The 13,251-nt window shown below is 41.7% G+C and overlaps 2 protein-coding genes across 5 annotated transcripts in view; one reads left to right on the top strand and one right to left on the bottom strand.

Annotated features, from left to right (window-relative positions):
* The window catches only part of LOC140726363 (limbin-like), a 212,798-nt gene extending 208,438 nt beyond the window's left edge, over positions 1-4,360 (bottom strand). For both annotated transcript variants that reach the window (XM_073042642.1, XM_073042641.1), the window contains exons 1-2: positions 3,621-4,360; positions 3,208-3,286 (exon numbers count right to left, since the gene is read on the bottom strand). In XM_073042642.1, coding sequence (XP_072898743.1) covers positions 3,208-3,286; positions 3,621-3,926 — 385 coding nt within the window. In that variant the 5' untranslated portion in view covers positions 3,927-4,360. The remainder of the gene's footprint in view (positions 1-3,207; positions 3,287-3,620) is intronic.
* Positions 4,361-4,496: 136 nt separating this feature from the next.
* LOC140726364 (evC complex member EVC-like) overlaps positions 4,497-13,251 on the top strand; it is an 80,549-nt gene continuing 71,794 nt past the window's right edge. For all 3 annotated transcript variants that reach the window (XM_073042644.1, XM_073042645.1, XM_073042646.1), the window contains exons 1-2: positions 4,497-5,149; positions 5,289-5,405. In XM_073042644.1, the coding sequence (XP_072898745.1) occupies positions 4,967-5,149; positions 5,289-5,405 (300 nt within the window). In that variant the 5' untranslated portion in view covers positions 4,497-4,966. The remainder of the gene's footprint in view (positions 5,150-5,288; positions 5,406-13,251) is intronic.

The raw sequence follows: 13,251 nt of genomic DNA on the forward strand, positions 1-13,251 counted from the left end.
GACATTTAAGTTTTAAGTGGTTCACAGTAAACCTATTCTCTCAAATCAAACGGGTGGACAGCTGAACCTAGATGGCATGCTGCATTGAAGGCAGGAAAAAAGTAAAGGGAAAATCTGTCAGATGCCAAAAGTTTAATATACCTTAAGGCGAACAAGGACACAAGAAAGTCATAGTTAGGATGCAGGACTGTAAAATATTGGATGAGACAAACACAGGAAAATTGAAACAATTAAGAGCATAAATCATTTTTGATAAAGGATAATTTATCATGTCCAGGCTGTTAAAAGAAACAAGGGAGGAATTGGCAAAGTTCTGAGCACGATTTCTTAATCCTTCCTGGCCACAGGAGTAGTGCCTATTAGGAATATGTTACATTTGTATCAGGATGATGTGCAGCTTTGTTGGGAATGTTCTTACAAGCCTACTGATATTCCTGGTTCATAGATACTGGCTACGCAGGTAAATGCAGTATGTTGTGTACATGGTGTGCAGGCGGATGTATTCAGAAAGCTTTCCATGACTCTGTTGTTTTCTATCAGTTAGATGGGAGAAAAGCTTTGGGATGACAGGAGATGATTCAATCTGCTCCTGTGCTGTGACTACCTTACGGTTCTTTAGATTAAACCACAATGCTGTTTCAATTGTACTAACAGATAGTGAGGTGGAGATAAGCTCCTACTACCGATGAAATAACCCCAATAGTGTGCATCTCAAACAGCATCTGGCAACCAGGTCCAGCTCGTGGCCTTCACTTCTGGAATGATTTAGTGATAAGCCCGGTGGAACTGTTTCAGATCGGAGAAAGGGCAAAGATGAGTTACTGGTGCCTTAAAACCAAACCCTTACGGCAGTTGGGGCTGTCAGTTGTGATTGACACCTCATCTAGGAGAGGGAAAATTTAAAACAGATTTAAAGCCTCTGCTGGCTTGCGGCAATTCCCACCATTGGGGAAAGCTCCGAGGAAAACTCCGGGGCTGGAGAGGCTAATAAAGTCCTATGTTCAGTTCAACACTAAGGCTACATCCACACTAGACTGGATAACTTAGAAAATGCCGGTTTTGCGTAAAAACGAAAGGTGTCCACACAAGCGTTTTTGAAAATACCTCTGTCCACATTAAAACAGGTATTTGAGCGAATCTCCTCCTACTAGGTATATGCAGGACACATCTACAGAAAACAAGCAACATGTTTGGTGTCAAATCTCGCTGTGAAAGTGCGCCTTTGTCCAGTTACACACTAGAAAATCTTAAAAGGAAATCGCCAAACAACAGACAGCTGTTGGCTCTCACGCAGGACGTAAAACTAAAATAAACAAATACTGGAGTGTATGGAGGCAACTGACAGGGACAGTATGACCCAGCTGATGATGAGCATTGAAAAATTGACTAATTCTGTTGCATTAATGAAGGACCTTGTTAAATGTATAAAACATGTCTGCATCAGTGTTATCTTGTATTTCCATACAATGTTACATTAGGCTGTTACACAGCTATTGTCAGAGAATTACTTGCGTAAATAGGTAAACCACCTTCATACGAGCAAGGACAGAAAACAGGGCAAAGTGAGTATACTTATTTATTCAGTAAGTTATGGTTCAAAGTATTTGGTGAGTACATTTCTAACTCTTCTGGCTTCAGTCTCGTTGCCGGCTGTTCTGAAATTGTTAGGTTGTGTGGAGGGTTGTGTTCAGAAGACAATGAAATGGCTCGCTGCTGCCACCATCTGTTCCAGCACGGCATGACAGCATTTTTAGAAATCTCCAGTTACCCCGTCCACATTACCCTGCCCAAATGGTATTTTCAAATTTACACACTCTGGAGGGCGTTTTAGAAAAGCTCCATTTTTGGGGGAGGATAACGCTGTTGCAGTATGGACGGTGGGTTAAAACGAGAGAAAAAGCTTCGGTTATAGATTTATTCGGCCTAAATGCAACTCCTGCAACGCTGCTGGTGCCAAGCTGCATCAATCTCTGCCATTTATTTGGATTCATCAACTGGGTAGTGTTATGAGTGATGAACAAACCTGATGGACAATGGGGTGCAGAGTTAACCATTCCCAGCCCCCCCCCGAGAACCACGAACCATTACTGTTGCTATGCTGCTCATGAGAGAGAGAGATGGAAAACATGCAAGAACATCTGCTACAGATAAGAGAGGGGACAGAGACTGTTGATTTACTATATTATGACTTCTACAAGGATTATTTACCTTTTACTATTTTGCTCGTTAACATTCCTCAGGAGACAGCAGGAGTGGCCTGATTTGATGGACAGTCATTCAGAGTTGATGGATAGCTGAGACCCCGTGAGTGGGGATAAAAGACAGGTCTGGAGAGACACCCATCAGACACACCAGTGGACACTGATTGAGTGTTGGAACCCACAGGAAAGGTGGGGGCATCGGAGACCGAACCAGGCGATCGGTCAGTTAAACTCACAGTGTTACAGCAGGGCCGGTGGGGACTTGTGTGTGTGTCCACTCATGCCAGAGTGACAAGTCCACCGCAGAAGAACGGTCTAGCTGGATGACAGAGGGGTCATAACTGAATGACTACAACGACACGACGGATTAAGAAAGGAGTAAGAGGTTTGCCTGCCGCAGCTGTTGCTGTTACATCTCGCTTGCTCTCTCTCTCTCTCTCTCTCTCTCTCCAACGATTACAACACAACCACCATAACTACCTCAGCACGCATGAACGGAACTTTATATTTTTCTATGACAATTCATTTACCCCTAGACAGTGATACAGCTTGTTTATTATTGCTTATTATTATTCCTACACTTTTAAGTTTATTATTGCTAACTTGTGTTATATATATATTTGCATTATTGGTATTGTTTTGCTTATTTTATTAATAAACAACTTTGAATACAGACCACCAGACTCCAACCGATACTTCTATCTTTGCTGGTCTGACACCCAGTTACGGGGTACGTAACAGTAGAGAGGGGGAGCCCGCTGGATAGGCAACAGCTCGCACTCTGTATCTTACTGCCTTGGCTTGCGTATGAACACTAGGTCCATAGTAGACCCTGACCAACTAGGGGCCTCCAATCCTCATGATATTAATAAATCAATATGTTATGTTTCAACCAATTAGAAATAAAAGCGCGAATACAGATCCCACCAGAATCAAAAGATGCTATATATTCCAGGTGGCTGAGTAACCTCGTGACAACGAGCAGAATCAAAGCGAATCCACTCACCTGCATTTGCGTGACGCAACTTTCCGCCAAAGGAATCTGCCATCAGTCCATGCTGTAGGAAGTCCCGATCTTCCAAACACTTCATAAGGTGGAAGTGCAAAATTATTATTTGCTTTTCAATATCGCCAGACACAGGTTAAAAGCAAACGGGTTCCCCCTCATTCTGCGTTTAACCGTGGTTAAAATAGCCCATTACGGCTCTAATAAAGTAGGCTAAAACCTGAAGCAGGATTGCGAACACATTACGGGATCAGTCTTTAAACAATGTTAGAGTAAAACGTATTAAACTATTTAATGGAAAACAATTTAAAATAACACCCGAGTAAAACTATCCAAACAACTCATTTTTGAACGAGGAGTGCATCCTGCCATCAGATAAGAAACATCTTGATTCCTACCCATCATCACGTTACCTTGTGATCCGTGCGAAGATCAGCGAAGGGAGCATACAACTGATTCCTGAACTCTGGTCCAAGACGGTCGTTCTGCTCCGGTAAATGGAGTGAATCTGTACTTGGAAGCTCTTGCAACACTTTGTCAATTCTTCTCTTCACCTGGAACACGGGTGGAAGTAACTTGCAAGCATTCGCCAGCGGATGTATCGTACCTGTCCTTGCTGAACCGTGAGGAGCGTGGTTGAGTGCAGTGAGCAGGAGAACCCAGACACTGAATGTCATGACACGGAGTACAGTTAACAAAAGCTCAATTACATGTTGCATACAGCAGGGAACAGGAGCTAACTTGCAGTATGATTAAACTAAAAAAAAACACCATCATCCTTGAACGACACAACAGGGCAGAAACAGAGTTCAGGTCTGAAGTAATCGTAAAGTTGCAAACCGAGCCTGCTGTCCAACGAACTGGTCACAAGTGGTGAATGCAACAGCACTTTAAATCGAGCTGATTTATGTCCTCGGACTCCTAATCCTGCACTGGAGAGTGACCCTGGGCATCATGGACGTCCTCAAACACCAGCTCAGCTGATTCCCGACGGAAATTCATCCCTCGCCCCCGCACCATCCGGCCATTGCCTGACGCCCTGCTGCTAGAGCCCCTTCCTCTGCCACAAAGCGATTGGCTAGATTGCCTCCAAACCTGGTTTTGATTGGTTGATACTTTTGCTTTGTGTCTCGCTGGTCCTGTTGTCGTTCAACTTACCGCGGAGGGCTCTGGGAAATGTAGTTCACAAATTTAAGATTATAGTTGCGTTCCTACTGGTTAGAAGGTGCAAATAACTACAACCCCAGCAGGCATTTTAAACTAGTGAAAGTTGGGAGAAACTCGACAAGAGTTGGGATATGTCCCGGTAGTTATGAATCGCTCTCTTTTTTTTCCTCTTCTTTACGGAAGAAAATATGTTTAGTTTCAAATATAGTATGGAATTAAATATATTTCTTTAACAATCTGATTCTGCTATATGGAATGAGAAAAAAAACAAAAGGATCTCCCAGGAGGAATTTTTACGTTGATCCACATTAAAATAGTCGGGACGCGAGGCGGTGAGGAAATGTCGAGAGAAAGGAAAGTATTCCACTCTAAGATCCCGATGCAAAATAGAACTTTTGCATTTATATAGTGCTTTCCACTTCCCTTTTCAGGACGACCCAAAGCGTTCTGATGCTAATGAAGCAAATGTGTTTATATGCAATAATACATATTCAAATATTTACTTATGTTTTGTCGCTTTTGCGGGAAAATGTCGGGCTGATGACAGTCTCCGCTCCTTAAACGAGGGGATTCCTCTCCATTTCGTGTTGCAATGACTCGGATCAACACCGGCCCCGAATCCTGTGCGGTGCGAGCAGTGCTTGCGGCCAGTTCCAGCGAGCTGCAAATTTACTCCGAGTTGCTGACGACTGCCGTGGCGCTGGGCGTTTTCCTGGGTATCATTGGAGGATTTCTGCTTTACTTTTTCGTTTTGGAATCCGTCCTTCAAAGAAGGGTAATAGTTTACACTTTACAGAAAATAATTTATCGATTCTGAAGAAATGTATTTGTTTACTGCGGGAATAATGCAGAAGGCGCGGTTTGCGTTTTACATTCGTTTAAAATTTAGTCCATTTTTGTTTCTTTTTATTCAGCAAACGTGTTCAGATGGGATTGATGATAGTTCCGATTCTGACGATACCCAGAGTTACGATAGCAACTCCGAAATTGCGGTGGAAACCACCAAAGCCGGAGCGTCCGCTTTCCAAGAGGTGGGGTGTTTTCCCCCGTTTCTTCTCTTGCCCTTTTCCTGCTTGGCCTGAGAAGGAATTCTTTAATACTCAATCTCATGAATGTTTCACTTCAGTTCAGTATAGTCCTTTATTTAAAGTGAGAGGGCTCATGGAGGGCAAATTGAACTGCAGCTTTTGTGAATTTTAATGTACAGATTTACCTCAGTAATGGAATAAAGGCCTGTACATAACGAAGTATATTACTCTCACCCGTATAAAACAGTGCATAATACAACTTGTCCTGAATAACATGATAAGAGATCTACTTGTGCATATGCCAAAAAAGTGACCAAATCTCCTTTCTAGGCTCTGATTGAGTACCTCAGAGGTCTGCTCTGCATGCAGCTGGATTTGTTATGTTCCATTTTACATACCTCGTTATTTACATACACTAGATGTGATACTGGTGCATCTGGACCAAGACGTATAATCTTGCACAGGGATCCTGGAAAACTGATGGAACCTAATGTTTAGCCTTGCAAATCCTACAACTGGATTCCTATTATCCAGAGTTCTTCAGTCTGAGGTGACAGGATATATTGTAAAGACCTTTGCCATCCTTAATCTTTGTTTCAACACAACACCCACAAGGACTTGACATCTGGGTGTTTTTGCAAAAGCAAAATGCTGCAGAAGGTTCTGGTCCCAAGTGGTTCAGTCACCAGGAGTGCTCAGAATGGTAAAGCGAGAAGCAGAATAAATACGCCATAGAAATGTTTTAATTAGAATTCTAAGGGATCATCAGCTTGAATATATTTAGCATTTCCTGGTTTTATTTACTGTACACCGGTATCGGTTGAGTGAGGGTAGTAATGTTGCTGAACTTGTTGCTGGATTAGATAGTATTACTGTAGCTGTAAGGAGTAGCTGGTCAAACTCAGATTCTCCGGAGGGTCAGAGGCTGGGTGATGGGGTGGGTGACCTGATAAAAGTATATACAATGATGAGAGGTGTAGATAGGTAGTCTTTTTCTTAGGGTGGAAATCTTAAATACCAGAAGCCAAAGGTTCGAAGTGAGGAGGGGTGGAGGTGAGTATTTTTTCCAAATAGAGTGGTAGGTACCTGGATCATGCTGCCCAGTGAGATGGTGGAATCAGAGTTTAAAAGGTATGTAGGCAGGTACATAAACCACTGGGGAATACACCAGTGCAGGCAGATAGGGTTAGTATCAAAGTCTGCACAGACACTGGGATGAAGGGCCTGTTCCTGTGCTGTATTGATCCATGTTTCCTTGTCAATCCACTGGTGCTTTGACAAGGAAACTCCTGTAAATACGCATAAATCACAGTATAATTGTATACAGTGCAGAGTGAAAATCTTCACTGAAATTGCTTCTGAATTGCCCAATCCAATCAGCAAAGTTCCCTTGTGCAAACTGTTAATTTCTGATTGATCTGATCCATTGTTACCTAGCAACAGTAGCACTTAATCAATTTTTTATAGGGACACAGCACCACCAGGTGTAAGAAATTATATTGATTTATTAGTCATTTTTTGACTAATCAACTGGATAAAGGCAGAACTAGGAATTAATAGTTGAATTGGGGAAAAATAGGAGGAGGATTGAATGAAACAACACACCCTGGTTCAACTGTCCCAAGTCTCTAATGTATACTGACTGCTCTATATTTTATCACTACGTACACTCGTGACTAAAGTAATTCGGCAGTTATATATTAGAAACTCAGAATCGGGTTTACAACTGACTTACATCATGAAATTTGTTGCTTTGTAGCAGCAGTACAGCGTAGGGAATAAAAATCACTATGTTATAAAAATAATGAGATAATGTTCATGAAATGGCAGAAATCTGATAGCACAGGAGAAGAAACTGGTTCCTAAAACATGGAGTGTGGATCTTCAGGGTTCTGTATCTCCTCTCTGATGGTAGTGATGAGAAGAGGACATATCCCAGATGGTGAAGATCCTCAATGAGGTTCTGTTTCTTGAAGATATCCTCAGTGGTAGGATGAGTTATGCTAAGTCTACAACCCTCTGTAGCTTTTCGGTTTTGTGCTTCAGAGCTTCCATACCAGGTGGTGATGCAACAGGTCAGAATGCTCAACATGATTCATCTTCAGAAATTTGCAAGTCTTTTGAGACATAGCAAATATGGTCAAACTTCTAATGAAGTAGAGCTACTGGTATGCCTTCTTCATGATTGCATCAATGTGTTCAAGAATGGGGAATGGAGGAAGAGGAGAGGATGAAAAATGGCCAGAAGTTAGAGAAATCTATGTTCGTGCCATTAAGTTGGAGGCTACCTAGACTGAGTATGCGGTGTTGCTCCTCCAATCTGAGAGTGGCCCCATCTTGGTGGTGGAGGCCATGGACCGACATGTCAGAATGGGAATGGTGATTGTTAGCCACCAGGAGATCCTGTTTGTTGCAGTGACGAAGTGGTCCCCCAATCTACATTGGGTCTCACCAATGTAGCGGAGGCTGCACCAGGTGCGCTGGATACAGTAGATGGCCCTGACAGTATTACCTCACCTGGAGAGACTGTAGGGGCTCTGAGTACTGGTGAGGAAGAAGGTCAATAGGCAAGTGTAGTACTTCTGTTTGCAGGGATAAGTGCCAGGAGGAGGGTTAGTGGGAGGGATGAATGGATAAGGGAATCACAGAGAGAGCCTTCCCTGCGGCAAGCGAAGAGTTGGGGGAGGTGAAGATGCGTTTGGTGATAGGATTCCATTGATAATGGTGCAAGTTGTAGAAAACAATGTGCTGGATTTGGAGGCTCATGGCAAAGTAGGTAAGGTCAAAAGGAACTCTATCCCTGTTAAGGCAATGAAAAGATACAATGAGTGCAGATGCTTGAGGAATGGAGAAGATGCAGGTAAGGGCAACATCAGTGATAGAGGAAGGAAAATCCCACTCTTTGAAGAAGGAGGACATCTCTGATGTTATAGAAAGGAAGCAAATGTGGTGGGAACAGAGGAACTGAGAAAATAGAATAGCATCTTTACAATAATGGTGGGAAGAAGTATAGTCAGAATAACTGTGAGAGTTACAAGGGTTATATTAATAATAATAAAGAAAAAAAATTATACAAAGTAGGAGAAAGCTTTACAATGAGATAAAGTGCAAACATGAAAAATACAAATTAAAAACAAGGTTAAATAGGTTTAGAGCTGACTTTTAGAAGTGTCAAATAAATCTGCATCCATTATTGTTTTGGGTATTGAATTCTAATGTTTAGGAGTGTAGTTTAAAATAGTTGACGTGCCAGTTATCTTTTGAAAGAGATTGTTTAAATTTAAGAGACCAACAGAAGGAGACCTGAGCGCTTGAGCAGAATTATAAAGTGATTCTGTGATGTACTCTGGTCCTTGACCATTGAGAGCTTTAAAAGCAAGTGAGAGAACTATAACATCAATTTTAAAAGGTAAATGAAGTCAATGAAAAGTAGTTAGGATGGGGATGATATGCTCCTTCATCCTGGCTTTAGTTTAACAACTAGTTGCGATGTTCTAAATGAGTTGAAGTTTGTCAATAGTTTGCTTTGGAAGGCCAATAAAATGTGCATTGACGTGATCTATTTTATTTCATATAAAGGTGTGAATTAGTTTTTCAGCATCATTACGTGACAGAAACTGACTTACTGTACCTTTACAATATTCCTACAGTGTAGAAATGCTGCTCTGGTCATTTGCTTAATCCAGGATTTAAAATTCAAATTTGAATCAAAGACAACATCCAGGCTTGATACTTTTGGTTTTACAAGGGGAGGAAAGTTTCCAAGTTTATCAAGAAGTTTGTCTCTTTTGGCTTTGGATTAAGAAAAAGTATTTCAGTTTTATCTTCATTTAGTTTTAGAAAATTATTGTTCATTCATTTGTTTATTGCAGTCATATCAGAAATCAGAGAAGATGAGGTGTTAGCATCATCAGGCTCAACCAAAATGTACAATTGTGGGTCATCTATATAACTCTGGATTCAGTTTATGCTCTCTAATGATGTCTCCTAAGAGGAACATGTATAAGGAGAAGAGTAGGAGACCAAGGCAGCTTCCCTGATCAACACCAGAAGGTGCATTGTACCTCTGAGAAATGGTCTCTAAGACAGATTTTTTTCTCTAAGATATATGAGCAAAACCTATTAAGACTTGTACCAAAGAGGGCTAACCCAGTTCCTAAGGTGACCTAGGAGAAATCAAAACTGAGATCCTATTGGCATTAGTGCTAAGCCTAAGGTCACTGACAATTTTGGTAAGGGCTATTTCAAGCTGTGGTTTGCTTTAAAACCTGGCTGAAACTTCTCTAGAGTATTGTTCTCATTCAGAATGTTATTGAGTTGGTTGAAAATAACTTTCTCAAGAATCTTGCCCAGGAGGGGAAAATTTAATATGGGCCTGTAGTTAGCCTATCAAGGTTTGAATTGTTAAATAGGGGTTTGACAACTGCAATTTTGAAGGCATCTGGAAAATCTCAAATTTCAAGAGATGTGTTAATAGTTCTTCTAACAGAATTGAAAACACTATTAAAAGAGCCCTCAACAAGTGTGGTAGGGATAGGGTCGAGACAACATTTTGATATTGGGAGTGGAGCACAGTGCATTCAGAGGGGGAAGAAATCCAGTATCCTTCTGAACATCAATACTGTTAAGGGTTCTGCCATTAACAGCATACAGTGGGCCCTCCTTATCCACGAGGGATTGGTTCCGGGACCCCTCGCGGATACCAAAATTCGCGGATGCTCAAGTCCCTTATTCAACCTGTCTCAATATGGTGGATCTTAGGACCCAGTGGAACCCAAGACCTTACTTAATCTGTCTCAGTGCAGTGAACATTAGGACCAAGAGGCAGAGATCTGAATCCGCAGTGTTTCTATTCACGAAAATAATCACGATAACGATTGAAAATAAAGTGGAAATAATAAAGCAATCGGAAAGAGGTGAAACGCCATCGGTCATTCGAAAAGCGTTAGGTTACGTCGGTCAACGATCGGAACAATTTTAAAGGATAAAGTGAGAAAGGCTCTGCCGCGATGAAAGCTACAATTATTACTAAGCAACGCAGTGGTTTAATTATTGGGTTTTGGGATTTTAGGTTTTTGATCCTCCACATCAACCTGGCACAATGGAGAGCGCACTCCATAGCGATCTGTCACTAGATCAAACTTGGGAACTTCTCAAAACCGGTGCTGAAACATACATTAAGTGTTTTATATGCATAGAAAAGTAAAATATATACTATATACGAATGTAAACATTTGACTAACTGACGCTAAATAATACTGGATGTACCTGTTCCGACTTACTTAGTAAGAGAACTTCCGATTTTTTTTCAATCCCGATCCATGATAACCCACGCACATCTCCTGTATACTTTAAATCATCTCCGGATTACTCATAATACCTAAAACAATGTAAATGCTATTTATAGTAGTTGTTATACTGCATTGTTTTGGGAATAATAACAAGAGAAAAGGTCTGTATATGCTCAAACAACAAGTGCTGGAAGAGCACTTCTGGGTTTTTGCGATTCGCGGTTGGTTGAATTCGCGCATGTGGAATCCGTGGATAAGGAGGGCCGACTGTACTATTTCTTTACATTGTATCTCTCAAAATGCAGCACTTTATATATACTCAGATTAAATGCCACACATCAATTCACCCACATCTGCACCTTATCTACTGTATCATTCCATCCTTTGACAATCTTCTACACTATCTGTAACACCAATCTTTGTCTCAACTGTGAACTTACTAATACACCCATCCATGTTTTCATTCCAGTCATTTACATATATCACAACTAGCAGAGGTCCCAGGATGGATCCCTGTGGAACACCACTAATCATGGAAGTAAAATTTAAAATAAATGTGTTCCCAGTTTTAAAAGTAAATGATTCCCAATAGTTTTCTGAAACTTTATTGTTTGTGTATTGTGGATTGGAAATGTGGTTTGTTCTTCATGTTATTGCTTCATTCCTGAATAACACAAAGGTCACCGAATTCTGTTGGAATTCTAAGATTGAGCTTTTATCAATTGTAATTGGAACACTTGCCTATATCGTAATTGATAGGATAAGGGCGCAGAACTAGGCCATTCAACCCAGAGGGTCTGCTCTGTCATTCAATTGTGGCTGATTTATTTTCATCCTTCAAAACCCATTCTCCTGCCTTCTCCTCATGATATTTGACACCCATATTAAGCAAAAATCTACATACCCAATGACTTGGCCTCTACAGCTACCTGTGACAATGAATTCCCCAGATCCTGAACCTCTATTTGTAAAGGGACATCCTTTCACCCTGTGCCCTCTGATCCTAGACTCTCCCATTACCGGAAACATCATTTCCATGTCCATTCAATCCAGGCCTTTCAATATTCAGAATGTTTCAATGAGATCAGTGCCCCCCCCCCCCATCCTTCTAAGCTCCAGTGAGTAGAGGCTCAGAGACATCAGATGCACAACATATGTTAACCCTTTCATCCCCAAGATTATTATCATCAACCTTCTCTAGACCCTTCCTAATGCCAGCACATCCTTCCATAGATACAGAACCGAAAGCTGCTCACGGTACTCCACATAAATATTACATCCTTGCTTTTGTATTCTCGTCCTCTCAAAGGGAGTGCTATGTTTGTATTTGCCTTCCTTACTACAGACTCAATCTGCAAGTTAATCTCAAGCGAATACTGCACTGGGACTTCCAAGTCCCTTTGCACCTTCAGTTTCTGAATTTGCTCCTCTTTTAGAAAATAGTCTATTCCTTTATTGCTTCTACCAAAGTGCATGACCATACAATTCACTGCACTGTATTCCGTAGTTGCTCATTCTCCCAACTTATTGAAGTCTTTCTGCAGACGCCCTGCTTCCTCAACACTACTTACTCCTCCACCTTTCTTTGTATCATCCGCAGATTTGGCCACAAAGCTGTCATTTCTGTCTTTCAGATAATTAACATATAAATGCAAAACGCAGTGGACCCAACACCAACCACTGTTAAATGGAGAAGGCTCCGTTGATTCTGACCCTTTGCCTTCTGCTGGTCAGCACAATTTTTATCCATGCCAGTACTTTTCTTGTTGTACCATGGGCCCGTCTTGCTTAGCAGCCTCGTGTGGCAGCTTGTCAAAGGAGCATGTGGGGGCAGCATCGATTATGGTGAAAGGGAAATCCAGTTGTTTGAAGGAGGAGGGCACCTCAGTTGTTTTAGAATGGAAAGCCTCCTCCTGAGAACAGATGTGACGGAGATAGAGGAACTAAGAAAAGGGAGTAGCATTTTTACAAGTAACGGGGTGTTATCTCTTCCCTGGTAATACCCAGGTCTCCAATTCCTGCACATCTGCACTCACCCCGTCCTTCTGCTGCCATAACAGACCTAAGTTTTCCTTTACCCTCACCACCACTACACACACCTCCGTATCCAGCACATAATTCTTTATACCTTTCACCGTCTACAACAGGATCCTAGCACCAAGCGGATCTTTCCTCCCATCCCCATTTTCTTCTTTCCATAGAAATCCCTTTCTATGTGACTCTTTTCTCCACTCTTCCATCTCCACTGATCTCCCTCTTGAAACATCCTTGCAAGCATGACAAGTACTATACCTGCTGCTACACTTCCTACTTCAGCACTATTCAGGGCCCCAAGTGGGCCTTCCAGGTAAGGCGACACGTCACCTTTGAGTTTGTCAGCATCAGCTGTTGTATCTGGAGGTCCCTGTGCAGTCTCTGCAACATCAGTGAGACCCAATATCGGTTGGGTGACCACTCTGACGAGCACCTTGCTCCATCCACCTCAAAGAGCAGGATTTCCCAGACATCACCTATTTCAATTCCTGTTCCTATTCCAATATATTGGTACATAGCCTCCT

Source organism: Hemitrygon akajei, chromosome 4, assembly GCF_048418815.1.
Source record: "Hemitrygon akajei chromosome 4, sHemAka1.3, whole genome shotgun sequence".
Taxonomy (NCBI): Eukaryota; Metazoa; Chordata; class Chondrichthyes; order Myliobatiformes; family Dasyatidae; genus Hemitrygon; species Hemitrygon akajei.